Source organism: Colossoma macropomum, unplaced genomic scaffold (assembly GCF_904425465.1).
Source record: "Colossoma macropomum unplaced genomic scaffold, Colossoma_macropomum, whole genome shotgun sequence".
In the NCBI taxonomy this organism is placed as follows: Eukaryota; Metazoa; Chordata; class Actinopteri; order Characiformes; family Serrasalmidae; genus Colossoma; species Colossoma macropomum.
In genome coordinates this window covers 28,071,119-28,087,925 of record NW_023494791.1, presented here as the reverse complement: position 1 = coordinate 28,087,925, position 16,807 = coordinate 28,071,119, and the positions used below count along the sequence as shown (strand labels likewise).

Here is a 16,807-nt window from a genome sequence, read left to right as displayed (position 1 = left end):
CTTGGGAGACCTGTGAAAGTCAGATCCCATTCCTGATAGAATGGACCATGTTATTTTCTACCCATTCACAGCCAAAAACTAATTTTAATAACGCTGTCATCGTTTTTTTTATGAACTTGGTACTTACAATGCCCTTTTCTACAAAAGCTAAAATGGACTGTGTCAAAATGTTAGAGCAAACACCTAAAGCTATTTCAATCCATCGAGTCATCAAAGATCAGACATAAGTGGTCCATAAACATTAAATTTGCTGCTACATATCCCCCTCTCTCTCCTTATAAACACAATACACATGTACATTGCCAGGATGAAATGTGAGACTTTAGACTTATAAAATCAATCCACTTTAATCAAGTATGTTTCTGATGCAATGACAAACATCAGATGTACACTCTCAGAAAAAGAAATTAAAGTGTCACTAGAGTGATACATCTACATGATCTTTAGGTAAGGAACATAACTGCGGCATATTCAATTGCAATTGAATTACTCCAGGCTTTTTACTTATAAAGTTATAAAAAGTATAAATGTGTTTTCCCTGAGAAAAAAGAAGGTAGTTACATTTGTAATCATAAAAACTGCAGTATCAATACGAGGGCTGTGTGCTTTGATTGGATAACTTGATTGGAAATTGGAACAGACAAACTGCATTAGTAGTGCCGCAATTAAAAACTGTATTAAAAAAATGTGCCACTATCTACAACAAGCAACCAAGCTTGTAGCAATGAAGCCAGTTTTATTCTGTTTTATTCTGTACAGTATAGTCTCTTTTTGTCATTCAATTTAATGTTGCTGCCATTATTTAATTGGTTTACCTCATTTTTTACATTTTATTTTATACATATTGTACATAATATGTACGTTATAGTATATTTATAGCTTCTATTTACTCTTATTATTATATTTTGTATCTTTGTGTTTTGCTCAGGGGTGTTTCTCTCTTCCATAGGAGTTTGAGTGGCCTAACAAAGAATACATTAAATTTAAGCAAATTTTCATCACTTCTTGTTTCATTGGCAATTTTTTATTTTTACCATCCCAATTATTATCAAAACCGTACACCAGATCAGTGATTCCAACCCCTGGTCCTAGAGTTCCACTGTCCTGCACATTTTCGTGTTGCTCTTAACACACCTGATTCAACTAACCAGCTCATTAATAACCCCTTAGTGAGGTGTGAAAGCAGAAAATGCACTAAAATGTGCAGGACAGTGGGCTTCCAAGACAAGGGCTGCATTAGATGAACCTAGAGTATTGTGCCCACAGTGCAAGGATGGACAGAAACACCTGTGGATTTTTTCAGGTCTGAAGCAAGAATGGAGCTTAAAGTACTGATTATCTGATGGTGACAGTAGTGGTCTACAACATCTTGCACACTTGTTAGACGTCCTATTTTTCTCTATATCTTTAAATAATTTTAATATAAATTTATAATATTTTTCCAGTTCTGGAAACCTCAATTTTTTTCACTTATTTTCTTTTGAATTTCCCCTTCCTTATGCAGCAGATTATCTTATAACTACTAAAAGAAGAAAAAATAGCTCCTGATAAATGAGTAGTCAATGGCTGTTTTGACTGGAAATTAATAAATAAAGGGTGATCTCTGACTGCACAGTATTTTATTATACACATATACAATATGCAGGAGGAGTCAGCAAAGCAAAACTATGCATAAAGCATAAGACTATAATTTATGCAGACATCTATGGAATTATACATTACCTGCAGAAACCATTTAGAGAAAGCTCAATTTGCAATTTCCGGTCAAGAGCTGCATAATGTGGAAGCTCTGACTCCAAAGTTGGGGGCTGAATTTGAGGAATGAATCTAGAAAACAGAGCAGGGGCTAATGGAGCCCAATCTAAAAAGACAAAAAATAAAAAATATACGAAAATATAAGTATAATTACTGATCAACCTTCAAGTGTGCATTTGATTGTGGTATTCATAAATGTTAATGAACAGATATTCAGTTAACCATGGAAAAGAATAATAATACTATAATAATTAAAAATAACCAGAGAACCAGAGAATAACCCTATTACCAAGGAATAATAATTAGACAATAATTACATTATGTTCCAGGTTGAACGAGAGGGTTTTTGTGTTGGATGAGGAGGAGGCTTGAGTGACAGTTGCATCAAATTAACTAATGAACCAACACTGGAGCTAACTGGTGCAACATTAGATTTTTCTCCTCAGGTGATAATGTGCCAACATGCTTGTTTGTCAAAGTAACATTGAGAAATATCTTTTCATTGTTTCTGGTCCTGACTAATGGTAGTTCCCCCTTATGTCCAAAAACATCCAGACACACTGTCAGAAAATCAGCTAGTTCAAGGTGCACTCACACCTTAAAGCACAGGCATTCAATCATGCAAACTTTGAATTTCCAAAGAAAATCACTGTCAACATATGCGCTGGAGGAGCCACACACAAACTTAATGTTGTCATGCCTAATGCCAAGCAACAGCTAGCAGCGTATAAAGTTAAGCAGCACTGGGCTGTGGAGCAGTGGAACAGTGTCCCCTGAAGTGATGAAGCACCAGTGAATGTCTGGATCCAAGATGGCACCATGGATGGTGATACCGGTTCAGTGGTCTCTCATGTTTTATTTGTTTTTGTGTTTTGTTTTGTCACTTATGAGCCTAATAATAAACAGCATAGAAGACTTGCTGCACATCAGACAGTTTATGCCAACAAACATTACACTCAATTTCTAATACTCAAGCAGCTTTCTGCATGTCAGCCAGCAGAGCATCCCCTCACTACAGCAGAGCAATGGTTTAACTCCAGCAAGTTTATGCCCCTTGCTGCAGAACAGACTATGTTTCTGAAACTTGGCTCAGAATCCACTTGCTACAACAATCTCCAGCTTCCTGGTTTTCATTTTTACAGAGCAGACCTATCTAACAATTGCTAGAGGTTAAACTGTGCTGCTAACTAGGAGAGAGGAGCTGGTTAGCATTAGCTGAGCTAGCATGACAACAGCTCTGTTCAACACAGAACATGTAGGGGGAAATATTACACATAAAAATGTACCATACAAAAATGAATGTATGTAAATGTATTTATCAAATACATTTGAAAATGTATGTAAAAGCCAAAATAGACTTTACTAATGCACTTTACTGTTTGGAATACCTTTTGAAATGAATTTTTATTCCAGTGTCTTAATTTTAAGTATTATGAACCATTAACATGGCAAAAGCAAGTGCAGTAGGTATTGATACACTGTGAAGATCCAATGATTTGATACCTTGTGGTTAATGCAAAGTACACAGAAGTCAGTACCATTCATTCAGCTCATGTAGAGTTATATCTGTAACCTCTGTTAAAAGTACATACATTGCAAAAATCTGTTTGATAAATACATTTGGAATATATGTTTTTTCCATATGGATTGCTAACTAAAGCACTAATTTAAGTTTAGATGACAATGATTCAAACCTGAGGAAGTGAAGTTGAGCAACTGGGAAAAAAAAAATTAATTAAACCTGTTCTGCGGTGTTTGGATCTGTAGTCCAATCGGCTAACTTAACATTAGCTTTGCAAGCAGGTTATAGACCCAAACAGTGCAACACAACACCACAGGTATGGTTCTGACTAATAGTGCTCTGCTGAAAAAAGTATAGATGATAAAACTAAGTTGAGTGACTACTGGAGTGACAGAAAACTGAACCTGTTCTGTGGTGTTTCGGATTGTGGAGTTTTGGCTAAGCTAACAATAGCCATAATAAACATGCCACATAGCTCAGCACAGGCTTGGTTCCAGCAAACTGATGCTGAAATGACACGTGCAGAGGATTTCTGAGAGCGCAAAGTCGAGTGACTGAAGTTGGCATGTGAGCTCATTCACAGTCCATCCTCCCCTATTCTCCCAGTCTTTCTTTATTTTTCCTCTGTATCCACCTTAGTTTTCAGGTGACCAGAAGTGTCATTCATTACCACTCTGAGATAAGCCAAAGAAAGTGAGCTTATTTTTAAATTGTTTTATCTAATTAAATATCTCTGAGGCGTTCTGCGACAACATGCTGTTTGTGGCTGTCAGTACAGACTCACATTAACTTTCTTTACATGTTTTGTTCTCTTTATAACCCTCACTATGTTAGTAGGTTGGACAGGTAGCATTAAGCTAACCAACTAACGCTACAAAAATAAAAGACAGACTTCAAGTTTAAGCCTTTAAATAAAGTGATACTTCAAAACGGAGGCATACAAAATAAAGAATGTTACTTACATGCCCGTTACGAGCTTAAAATGTCTTTAAACTAGAGCTGACATAAAAATCCCATATATGACGAACTAACCCCGCTAGTTTGATGCTAATGTAGCTAGCTAGCATGGTGAATATACAAGGAGCATTACTGAAATGCTGGTTTAAAAACAGATTTCTACATTAGACATTGCAGTGAAAAGGAAATACTTTATGGTTTATGCCTGTACCTACCTCTCAGTGTGAACCCAGTTAAATCGTTTAAATGAAATGACTTTATTAGTGTAAATAAATGTAACATTAGGCTGTAAACAGGATACTTTGACTAAAGAGTCCCTGCTGTGTAGACTGGGTGGTGGGATCTCCAGTTTGTAGACGTGCTTATACAATGTGCTTATACAATGTTCATCTGAAATCAAGGGTATTATTAAGTTTGTCTCCCACTGTGCTGCAGTAGCAGGGCTTTACTTTTCTGGGAAGGCTTTTACACTAGATGTTGGTACACTGTTGTGAAGATTTGATTGCATTCAGCCAGAAGAACATTTCAGGTACTGATGTTGCATGATTAGCTCTTCATCATCAAAAGTGATTCATCACTATAAATTAGGAAATGCCAATCGGCACTATTCAAAGTGTGATAGAGAAGTGAAAACCCAATGATTCAGTGGATACCAAGCCAAAAAACCAAGATAGATGAAAACTGACAACCGTCAGGAAAACTGGGCCAAATGCAAAACAGACAAACTTCTACTCAAATACAGTCTTCTCTGAAACAAAGGATGTAGCTATTTTAGAATGTAAAATAAGGAAATACTTAAAACAGAAATGAGCTGCATGGCAGAGTTGTGAGAAAAGTTTTGCCATTTTTGCCCCCACATCAATAAACAGCCCACTTGCAATTTGCCAAACAGTATCTAGAGAAAACCCAAGACTGGAATAAAGTAACTCGGAGTGATTAGACAAAAAATTACTTGATGGTTATACCTATAACCTTTATGTTTAGAGAGGAGTCAATAAGGCCCACAAAGAGAAACACATCATTCCTACCATGAAGCACATAGGTGGATCGCTGCTGTTTGGGGCTATGTAAGCTACCGTAAAGGAAATTTAGTCAAAATTGATGACAAGATGAATGCAGCAGATTATCCAAAAATCTTGGAAGAAAATGTGCATTCATCAGCCTGGAAGATGCGCACTGGGCATGTTGATCCTTCAGTGGCTGCAGTGGAATAAAGTCAAAGGTTTTGGAGCGGCCTTTGCAGGCCCCAAACCTCATTGTAATTTTGGGGACAGGATCACTTATATTTTCTAAAAATATCTTACAAATTCAGCCTGGGGTATTTAAACATATGAGCAGAACTGTACATCAGAACAGGCAAGCAGAGCATGTTATAAAGGAACAGCTAATGTGATTTTGGGAGAATTAATTTAAAAACACAGCACACATTGTTTCTTTATTTCTACAAAATTCTCCAAAACATCTTACCTGGTCGCAGAGTGTAAAGTCCTTTCACCACACTAGCCATAGTTGATGGCCTGACTTGAAATGGCACAGCATCTGCTTTTTTGAGAAGAGCTATAAGAAAGCATAACAAAGAACAAATTCCAAGCAATGTTATATCTAATGGTATCTACTTTTGAATATGTTTAATATACTGAGTATAATATAGGGCCCACAGAAGTGCACACATTTGTGTTTTCTTTGCTCCAATACCCTTCATAAAACGTTTTATATTCATATAATGAGACGAACAGGGTATGTTTGAGTATAGAAGAAATGCAGTAGGGTGAGCTTAGGTTCATTTGGGACAGTGTAAGTGCATGTTTATTTCCTGATCTGATGTACTTCTTTAGGGAGTGATGAAAAGTGATGAAAAAATAGTTGAACCCTTTAAAACCTACAATTGAGACACTACCATCTTTACATACTTTCTTATAAACTAGTTTGAAGAACTGGTTCTAGATTTTACCTTGCCCTCAGCCATTGTAAAGCTTTACAAAACTGACTTGCACTAAACTATCTAAACTACATAACTTAATTTTTACAATTTTTACATCAAATTGTCAAATTGTGTACACACATCTCTCTCTCTCTCTCTCTCTATATATATATATATATATATATATACACATATATATATATATATATATATATATATATATATATATATATATATATATATATATCTACACACACACACACACACACCTACACTTCGTTTTGCATCTGCAGTCTTTCTTTTGCTTCTGATATGATCTTTGGCACATTTTGCATGGGGTGGGGTCTAAGAAGAAGGCATTCACTTTAAGTATCTACTGGTCAACTGATTTAGTGACAGGACCTCTGACCCTTGAAACATGTCATGCAAATTTTACAGGCTATTTAGGAAGCAGAGAGTGAAACACTTATGTTCACTGACACTTTCGATTATTCTGAGTCCGCCACTGGTCCTGATGCTGATCACTCATGGGCTCTAATGCTCTGACCAGGCACTTGTCCCGATGCTGGATTTCACTCTGGCTTTGATGCTGTTGTCCTCTCATTGGCTCTCTACTCTCTTTATGCTGTCTTATCTCTTTCTGCCCTCACTGCCTCCCTGACTGCTCTGACATTGCTAAAAGATATTCCAGTTGTGTCCTTGAAAACTGTTAGGTTATAGGTTGTATTTCTCAGCTGTATTTAAAAGGATGTGACTGCCTTAAATGATGTAGACGGTTAGAAATGCAGGCCATCTGGACCTGAACTACCAATAACTGCCATACTGGTCATGACATGTTATTAGTGTGATAATAAATTATGACAATATAACCCACTTTGTCAAATAATCATTATAATTCCGTAAACAATATACAAAGAATAAGTGTGTTTTTGCCAGTGAAATACTATATAAGAAAAAAAGCAAATAAACAAATACAATAAAAAAATATTTTTTGTTTTCAGTATTTCAGTTATTGATAGTTAGAAGAATACAGTTAAAAGGATATTCTCTGAATTCTTAGTGCACCCCAACCATTACTTGGATTTATTAAATTTCTTCACTGACACACCTAAAATCATTTAATGAAGGATTGATTAGCTGAACTAGGTACTGGATGGTAGTTGTAAATACTGGACTTTCTGGATACTGGATTTGATAGGATCTGCTTCTATAATTCAAATTTGTGAAATATCACGTCTTGACCTTGTCAGGTCGTAACTTAATAGTAAGGATAGGAACATGCTGTATTACAGAACCTGGCATACATACATATACAGCCTGTTTGTATCTGAATCAGATCATTAGTATAAATACATACATGTACATTGCCCTCCACAAAATAAATATTCTTCGTTATTCTTATTTACTCATTCTTTTGATTTTTCAAACAAAATAGTAAAAATCTATGTGTGCCACAATTGTTGGTATCCCTAGAAATTCTTATGAGTGAAATCTAACTGAAGTATAATCCCATTTATAATTTGTCCTATTATGTTAAGTCCATCCAAGGTATTAAGAACACTTAAATTGTCAGCCATGACTTCTTGTATCACTGGGTAATATATACGAGATGAAGCACAGGCCAAACTCCCTCAGTCATCCATCATTATGAAAAAGACCCATGAATACAGCAATGTATGACAGAAGGTTGCCAAGCTGCACAAATCAGGAAAAGGCTACAAGCAAATAGTTGAACAACTGAAAATGCCCATTTCCACTATCAGGACAATAGTTAATAAGTTTAAAACAACTGAAAATGTTTAGAATCTGCCGGGAAGAGGCTGTATGTCTATAGTGACCGCACACACAGTGAGGAGGATGGTTCAAGTGGGCAAAGAATCTCCAAGGATCACAGACAGAGAACTGCAGAAATGAGTCAGGTCTTGAGGTCAGAACGTCTCCCAAAGCACAATAAAACATCACCTACATAACCACAAGTTGTTTGGGGGGGCAGGGTTGCCAGAAGGCGGCCTCTGCTGTCAAGGACCAACAAACTCAAGCGGCTACAGTTTGCCAAACGTTACTGGAACTTTCATTGGGACCGTGTACTATGATGAGATGAGACCAAAATATTGGTTTTTGGCAACAAACACCAGAGGTGAGTTTAGCGCGGACACAAAGATAGCCATCCAGAAAAAAGTGGTGGTGGATCTGTGATACTGTGGGGCTTCATTTAGTTGGATACATGGTTTCACAGACTCCATCAAGTACCGGCAGAAATAAAATCAAAACCTGACTGCCTCAGCCAGGAAGCTTAAACTGGGTCATAGTCTGGATCTTCCAGCAGGACAATGGTCCAACGCACAGCTCTAAATCAACACAAACATGGTTCACTGACCACAGAATTAAGGTTTTGCCATGTCCACACCAGTCCCCTGACCTAAACCCCACAGAAAACCTGTGGGATGAGCTGAAGAGGAGAGTCCACTGTATTGACCTCAGAATCTGAAGGATCTAGAGAGGGTCTATGGGGAGGAATGGTCTCAGATCTCTTGCCATGTGTTCTCCAGTCTCACTAAGCATTATAGGGAAAGATTCAGAGCTGTTATCTTTGAGGCTACAAAAGGGTTGCCAATAATTGTGGCACACATAGATTTGAGAAAAATATTTATTTCTTGACAAGATTTAGTTTTAATCATTGTGCTTTAGGTTAGTTTTTTCTTGTTAATATTTCAAATGAAAGATCAAAATCATAAGCAATTAAGAATGTTTGTTCACAGCATGTTTTGCTCATGTTTACCAGGGGTACCAATATTTGTGGAGGGCACTGTAAATGTCTAAACATCTGTGGATACCACTCCTATTTATTGAGTTCAGGTGGTTTAGCCACACCCATCCCAACTGATGTATAAAATCAAGCACATAGCCATGGAATCTCCACAGACAAAAACTCGTAGTAGAATGGGTCACACTGAAAAGCTCAGTCACTTTAAACATGGCACTGTCATAAGATGGCAATTTAGCCACAAGTCAATTTGTGAAATTTAGACAATTATATGCTTCCAGCTTTGTGATGACAATGTGGGGAAGGTCTTTTCCTGTTCCAGCATGACTGTGCCACTGTGCACAAGGCGAGGTTCATAAAGACACAGTTCGACAGGTTTGGTGTGGACGAACCCCAGTGGCTTGCACAAAGCCCTGACTTCAACCTTACTGAACAGCTTTGGGCTGAATTGGAAAGTTGACGTGACCTCACAAATGCTATTTGGACTGAATAGGCACAAACTTCCAGACACCAGGCACACTTCAACAGCTGCAAAGGGGGGGCAAGTACATATGAGTACCCGCGGTTTTGGAATGGGATGTCCAAAAGGCTCATATAGGTGTGATGGTCAGGTGTCGGCCGTCAGGTGAGTCAAAATATCTAAAATAGCCCTAGTGCATTTGTAAATAGTGGTGGCTGTTCCAGTATTCTTACTGCTTGTTGTACTTGAATGAATGAAAGGTACTTAATAAGAATAAACATATGCACTCACGTATCAATGTGTCGACATGCTTCTCTGCAACATGATGTGAGAAAAGCTTCATAAGGTCATCCTTCAAGTCTCTGTTAAGCTTTGTTTCAATGTAGAACTTGTTCTTCAAAAAAAATTAAAATACAATGATAACTAGAAAAATGAAACAGCTCAAATTCATGTTTTTCAAGTTGATGTAAAAATTAATAAATATGAATTACCATGTAGATGAACACCGGAACAATGCACTGAAGTGCAGCCATGTACTGAGTAAGCGCCAGGTTGAATTTTTCAATAAAACTTTCAGGAGGGCTTCCCTTTAAAACATGAGGAAATTTGACATTTGTGACTGCAAACATATGACATTAGTTTTTATTGTTTTTTATTATTATTCAAGTGCATAAAAATAGAAATTCAAGTTGACTAAGAGCTCTTAAATGGCACAAATGACAAAATGATGCAGAGGTGACCCCAATTTTTATTATTCAGACTCAACTCTAATCTGTAATCTTAAAAATTAATTTTTTAAAGATTTTTAATGTAAGAATCCATACATTTTAATAAAAAGGTTCTTTCCAAAACTGTTTGCTGGAGAAAGCAAAGATGCCTACTCATTTGCCACCAACATAATATGCAGCAGTATGGATTTTTCACAAATGTGTAAACAAAAGTCTGAAAAAATTTAAGAACTTACATGTAGCTCTGAGGAGACTTGCTGTAAGTGAGATGCTATCTTCCGTATCAAGTCGCTGTAGAGAAGTTCTGAGTGTTGCTGGCACACACACTTATAAACATGACTGATGAACAAGAACAACAAAAATTGTTAAGTCTTAAACTTGCCCCCCAACTTTGAGCTGTCCCCATCAACTTGTTTTACAGGAGCAAACTTCAATAATCTGTCAAAATCACTCAAACAACAAACAAGATCACATGTGACTAAATAATAATTGTAAGCAAGTGCAGTAACCGCAAAAAGTATCTTGTATAATTTCAGTGGGATGAAAATGTCCCACCCACGCAAAACAAAGTCTTCCTGTACATCACAGTGTATCAAATGAACAAAAAGCGAAAGAAAACAAAATATGTAATTCCTTACCACATTTAAACTATTTCTAAAAAATAAAGCCTCCATTACTTCATGTTTTCCTGAAATACTTGTAGGTCATTGTGTTGTTCAGTGCTGTATTTCAACAAACCTGGGCTAATTTCAGCAGGTGAAGGGATAGCTGTTGAAAAAAAAACATAATATACCTGCATTTTTAATAACATATTGTTCAAATGACTCAACCCAATGACTTTGCATTGTAATTATATGCTAAAACAGAGCACAGCTGTGTGAATACATGTGCACAAAAAAAGCCACCAGTGTGGTATAGAAGCCAAGCAGTAACTTCATTGTATAAGTGTATGAATTATGAGCTAACTATGCCAAAAATGCTATAAATAGTAAACATATAGATTTGTTCAGGGTTGCAATGGCCAGGTTTTACTGTAGAGACCCTTTTTTTTAATCTTTTCTTTTTTTGCTAATCAAGAACGCATCATAAAATGCCTGTTTCTGGCACATTTTTACATTGTAATATCTTGGTCCCTGATGCAGCCCCAAGACTTTCCATTGGCTAAATGTGATGTAGGCAGAACCAGAGGTGTGTTCAACACACACGCTTTAGAATAGAGTAATACAACTATACAAGGTTTCCCTATAAATAATAGTTAGCTAAGTTTTTGAGATTTGAGCAGAACACAACTCCTTCACAACTTTTACTCCCGGAAGGGGGTTCCGGAGCATTCCAGCCCATTTTTACCCCGGCTTTGTTTCAAAAGACTGAGTTGAGAAAACGCTGAGTTGAGAAAGAGAAAACAATGTGGTAACAGACAGAAATACATTTTAATATGTATTCTGCAAAAGTCACTGTTGAGTAGCTGTCATAACTAACCATGTCATGAGGATTCTTAGACTTTTTGGTGAAAAAGACTGGGTTTGTCTCGAATTCAACAATGAGACATTTTTCCACTTTTCCACTGCAGCAGCTGAGAGCAAAATTTGGGAAAATTCAACTCTTGACAGAATGCTGTGCTGAATGCTGTGGTATGCTGCTGTTGCTGCTAACGCTGTTAGCATTTTCTGCCACTGCTCCACTGAAACAATGGAATATCCAGTTGGCTGTCGATCATCTACAGCATGGCCTAACACCAAAGACAACAACTATACAACCAATTTCTTTTGCATGTTACAATTACAAATGACCAACCTGTAAATCTGCTCATAGGAGATGGATATGTGGTCCATTGGGCTTTGAGTGAGGAGATGTTCAATGGCTCTTTCAAGCTTTGGCCAATAAGTTGTCCTGTAGTCCTCTGGTGTCATTGCATTCATCACTGCAACAAAGCATAATATAAACCACATTATAAGCATAAGCCTCAGAATGCAAGATCAGCTTAAAACATTCACCTTTTTCATTAATGAATGCATAATCATCTCATCAGAAGAAATACGTTGTGCTTCACGACACTTGCACATAACTCACAATAAACATCATCCATCAGAAAAATTGTTAAATGTTATTTATTTTTCAGCACCAAGAAGTAAAGCAGAAAACACAATAATCACAGAAGCCTCAACAACTAAGCATAATATAAAATTTTTCAATACTTGGGGTGTCCACCCTTTGCCTTTTTTACAGCTTCCAAGTAATCCCAAACACATTCAGTGATGTTGAGGTCTCTGGTCTGCGGTGGCTTCTAAGAATATCTTGATTTGATTTGCAAAACTTCCTTTTCTGAAAAACAGTTTTATGACCAAAAAATGAATAACTTGCTTATGAATAAAATGCTTGTTCTGGCCATTTTGACTTGACATTAAATAAATGAAGTGTGGTCTTTTACACAGTACTGTGTGTCCACGAACACAGAGACTTTTTGATATACAGCTGAAAAGGTATGTCTCACAAAAATGCCAATATCAGCATAGAAGCTTGGGATAAGAGAATATGTGGTCAATCATTTTAAAATGTGTTCATTGTGTTCAACAACCAATCAAATGGCTGAACTAGCACTTTTCGGTACTACTAACTCACTAATATGAGAACTGATTTGATTCTTATTGAGAGCAGGAAATCCCACCCCCGACAGGACATTGTGATGAGCGACACTAGCACAGCTTCTAGCAGTTGTAAGTACATAAACATTCTTTATAAACTAGCACAAAATTTTCTATTGAGCCCTAATTTCACAGAAAAACATCAACCTAAAATTTTCTTTCATAGAAAATTGTTATATTTTTCAAATAAAGTTACGTTTCTTCTTTCTCCCAATGGATTAAATGCCTTGTGCATAACGAAAGCAAAATAAGAATGCCAAACATGTCCTAGCTGAGCAAGGTAAGGGGTAAAGGGAAAACTGTGTAAATTTGATTTCATGCCAAAATATTACTTTATCTGCCTGTAGTTTTTAGAGCAATCAGAATTCTGACTTGTTCAGAATGTAACTCCTCATCCAACTAAGAGTGGGAGGCATCCCAGAATAAAAGTGAATACTGGTATGATTGCATGGATTTTGTCATATTGTAAAGACAATGATAAGACAAAAAATATCAAACCGCAAACAGCCTCACCACCATGACAAACTAAACATGAGCATGAAAAATTTCAGCAAAAACAGTAAGTTCACCACTTAGGGCTGCTTGCAGTACTTTCCAATGTTATCCAGTGAAGCCTTTTAAACCGGTGTATTTGTTGCCATTCGCCACTAGAAACAGTGTCACGGAGATGTCTGTTTTACTGGTTCTGTGTCATGGTGGTGCAGATTATTCTTTTGCAATGCTATCTTTTTTTTCACTCATTTGTTGGACAAAGCAGACATGATGTTAACTGTTTAGTAAAACGAGGAACCAGCAGGCCCAACAGGCAAGCTAGAGTAAACTTAGCAGTTTTTGTGGAACCATAAACTGCCTTTATTAGATACAGAAAACAGTGAAATGTTATTTTAAAGATAGAAATAAGTGTAATCTGCAGTCAAAGTGTAGGAAATGTGTGAAACAAACAGGAGAAAAGACTGTAGAAGGGAACAAAAAAGAACTGAAACTATTAAAGAGAACTGAAGAAGCATCTAGCATGCATGTTGGCATTTAACACAATTTTTTTTTTTGACTAATTGTGTCATTATATTTAGTTTTGTAATTTTAAGATGGCACTATTTTATTGTAATAATAATAATGTAGTATGAGCTTACAACAGACATGTATGGGAAAGCCAGTCTACTAGCACTACTAAGCCATCATCCCATGCGTGTGGAAAGATGTGCAGAAGACTGTTCTAGAGGTAGCCGTACACATGTAAAGTTTTAAGCTCTATAAACAAAAAAAGCACTTGTTCAAAAGTTCTACCCATTGTTCTTGATAAAAGGATACAAAATGGTATGGATGTTTTGATATGACAATGTTATGACGTCTACTTAGGCTAATATGTGGACTTCTTTTTTAGCAGTGGTTCAGAGTTGGTCTGAATGTCTTTATTTAACTTTAAAGTTTCATAGATTTTACAAAAAAACTTTCTGATAGTGTCCTTTGCTGTGACAATGTCATGTGTTCATTAGTTCATTATTAGTCATTTTTTGTGATCACATCATCTGAATTGGGAAATATATAACTAGTGTTATAAATTTGAGCTCCTATCACCCACACCTACACTTGACTTGTTAGATGTCTGGAAGCCCATGTAACTTCAGCATGAGCCTTGTAAAAAGTATCACAGTATTTGTTTTATTATCTAAAATAAGGAATTAAACTTACGAAACTTAGAGGGGGAGTTTAAAATCAGCCTTCCCGCACTGGAGGCGGACGCACCTGAGCTGTCACACTGACCGCTCTGGCTGCTGGACTCTGACTCGAGGTAGCTGGACTCCGTCACAAAGCTCGTCCTCCTGACATTTTCGGCAGGTTCAGCCACACCAACAACAACAGGTGGGAAACAAAGGGTGTCTCTCGACACATGCGATCTAGAGTTTGAGTAATACGAACTCCCACGATTTTCACAATAGTTGTGATTATGATCATCGTTTATTTCTAAAGACCCATCTTCATCCATTTTAGTGATTAGTTGCAGGTGTCGAGGTGCGTTTTCAGTCGAATATTTTCTTCAGTTACACCTAAACTGAGGCATGTTTACCGTATCGGCCTACTCAGCTTGTTTTGCTGCTATGAAGCTTGCTGCAACACCGATTTCCGCCATATTACACATTAAGAGTCACGCAGGAGCTGTGTAGCGGTAGTGTCGAATTCCATGCAACCCCCCTCTGCGGTCTGAAAAAAAAGTTTTCTTTATGAACTGTTTCTTATCACACCCCCTAAAAGGATTTTTAAAATGCGTTTTAGGCCAGAACATTATCTCAGAACAATGTGTCAGGTAGCAGACAAAACATTTGTAACCATCTAATAACTTCATGTAATGTAGCTTTTAGAGATTCTGGTTCCCATCAGCACATATGTGAATAGTTCTGGCTCTCTAGGTTTCTTCAGAATGGATAGTTTCACACCAAACCACCCTGAATTACTTTGCTTTACATACTAATGGTTTGATTATGCAAAAATTTAGAAGAAATGGTGGAATTCCCTTTTAAGAAGCTGACATAAGGAATGAGAGCAAGCTCAGATCCACCAGACTGATTTGTGTCATTTTTCACGGGCTTATTTTTATCCGTCAGGCATGGTATCATAAGTACGGAGCCCCTGAAAGGACATGGGAAAAAATGACACGAGTGTTTCTATGATTATGATATATAGGGAGACCTTAAGCGCATCACCCACTCGGCCCTGTAGATGGCACCTGTGGTCAGAAATGGAATAAAAAAATACTATCTGTTTGTGGCGGTTTGTGCCGTGGGAATCATCATTTGTGCTGACAGCGTTTTTGAGAGATTATAGTTTATTATCTGTGACGTCACTAAGCCCTCCATCAACGTCTAAAGCACACAAAAATGGTCTCATTCATTTGTGCTGTTAAAAGAAAAAAATGTGCTCTTTTAATTCTTAAGTTATTGGATAAACAGTTTTTTTTGTCACGAGCGATGACATAATTTACCACATGATTGACACTGGTTGATGATTAAGATCTGAGAAACGCGCTTTTTCCCTCCCGAGCGGCCGGTAACCGTGATTACAACAGGGTTTTCTGGCTTTTTCAGCTTTAATTATTCAGCTTCATAATTTTAGTAGATGTCCAGAGCTGACAAAGAGTGATGATTAAAAATGACTACTTTGTTGTTTAATAAACATTTTCAAAACGAATCAAGGGTTGTTGTGAAATTTCACAGTTTAAGGAATGAAATATTAATGTTGGTCTTTCAATGTATCATGTGTGCTCCTGTTAATTTGTGACTTGTTAAAATAATCACCAAATGTCAATGAAAAATTTACTGAAACCGCGAAGAACACAACAGATTTTAACAGCGACCAATGTGGGCTTTATCCTAACAACAGCTCTGGAATTTTTGTGGATATTCCCTTTTGGTTCCCCGCCAACCTAACTATGAACTGTCCAGTCTCAAAGGATTTTACATAAAAAATGAAAAATAAAATAAATCAAAAAGATTACACTTCACTTTAATTCTTATAAGCATACAAAATTTCAAAGCTGTGCTCCAAGTCATTTTTAAGTTATGATTCTTTGAAATTCGCCCAACTCAAAGACTAAACTGAGCTAGAATGTTAAATATTTAAAAAAGAAACATTAAATATAATATATAAAAAAAAATCACCTTTAATAAAGTAGTGCAGAGCGTCTGGAGCATTATAAAGCTTATTTTGATTTTGAAAAGCTTTATTTGACTTTTATTGTGCTGCTTAGTCAAAAATGTAATCTTTAAAAATATTAAACCATGAAGGAGTCATAACACATCTGTAATATTTTTATATGTTAACATCAGATATAATTGTTCTCATTCAGGAAAAAAGGTTTGAAGGAAACGGAATTAGTAATTTTCAAAAACAATATAGGGCCAGAAAGGCTTTTATTTTTTTGTATATGGAATAGATATAGAGTAAGGAAGGCATAAATTCAGCTTCAATATAATCACAATATAATATTGTCATCGCTCGTGACAAAAAAAAACTGTCTATCCAATAACTTAATAATTAAAGGAGCACAAATATTTCTTTTAACA

General features: G+C 36.6%; 1 protein-coding gene across 4 annotated transcripts in view; it reads right to left on the bottom strand.

Annotated features, from left to right (window-relative positions):
• The window catches only part of cacul1 (CDK2 associated cullin domain 1), a 32,796-nt gene extending 17,918 nt beyond the window's left edge, over positions 1-14,878 (bottom strand). For 2 of the 4 annotated variants that reach the window (XM_036574768.1, XM_036574767.1), the window contains exons 1-6: positions 14,439-14,878; positions 11,902-12,028; positions 10,344-10,446; positions 9,871-9,966; positions 9,671-9,773; positions 5,702-5,791 (exon numbers count right to left, since the gene is read on the bottom strand). In XM_036574768.1, coding sequence (XP_036430661.1) covers positions 5,702-5,791; positions 9,671-9,773; positions 9,871-9,966; positions 10,344-10,446; positions 11,902-12,028; positions 14,439-14,733 — 814 coding nt within the window. In that variant the 5' untranslated portion in view covers positions 14,734-14,878. Of the gene's footprint in view, positions 1-1,722; positions 1,862-5,701; positions 5,792-9,670; positions 9,774-9,870; positions 9,967-10,343; positions 10,447-11,901; positions 12,029-14,438 lie in introns of all 4 variants that reach the window. The other 2 variants (XM_036574765.1, XM_036574766.1) reach the window with 2 other exon arrangements.
• Positions 14,879-16,807: the final 1,929 nt, after the last annotated feature.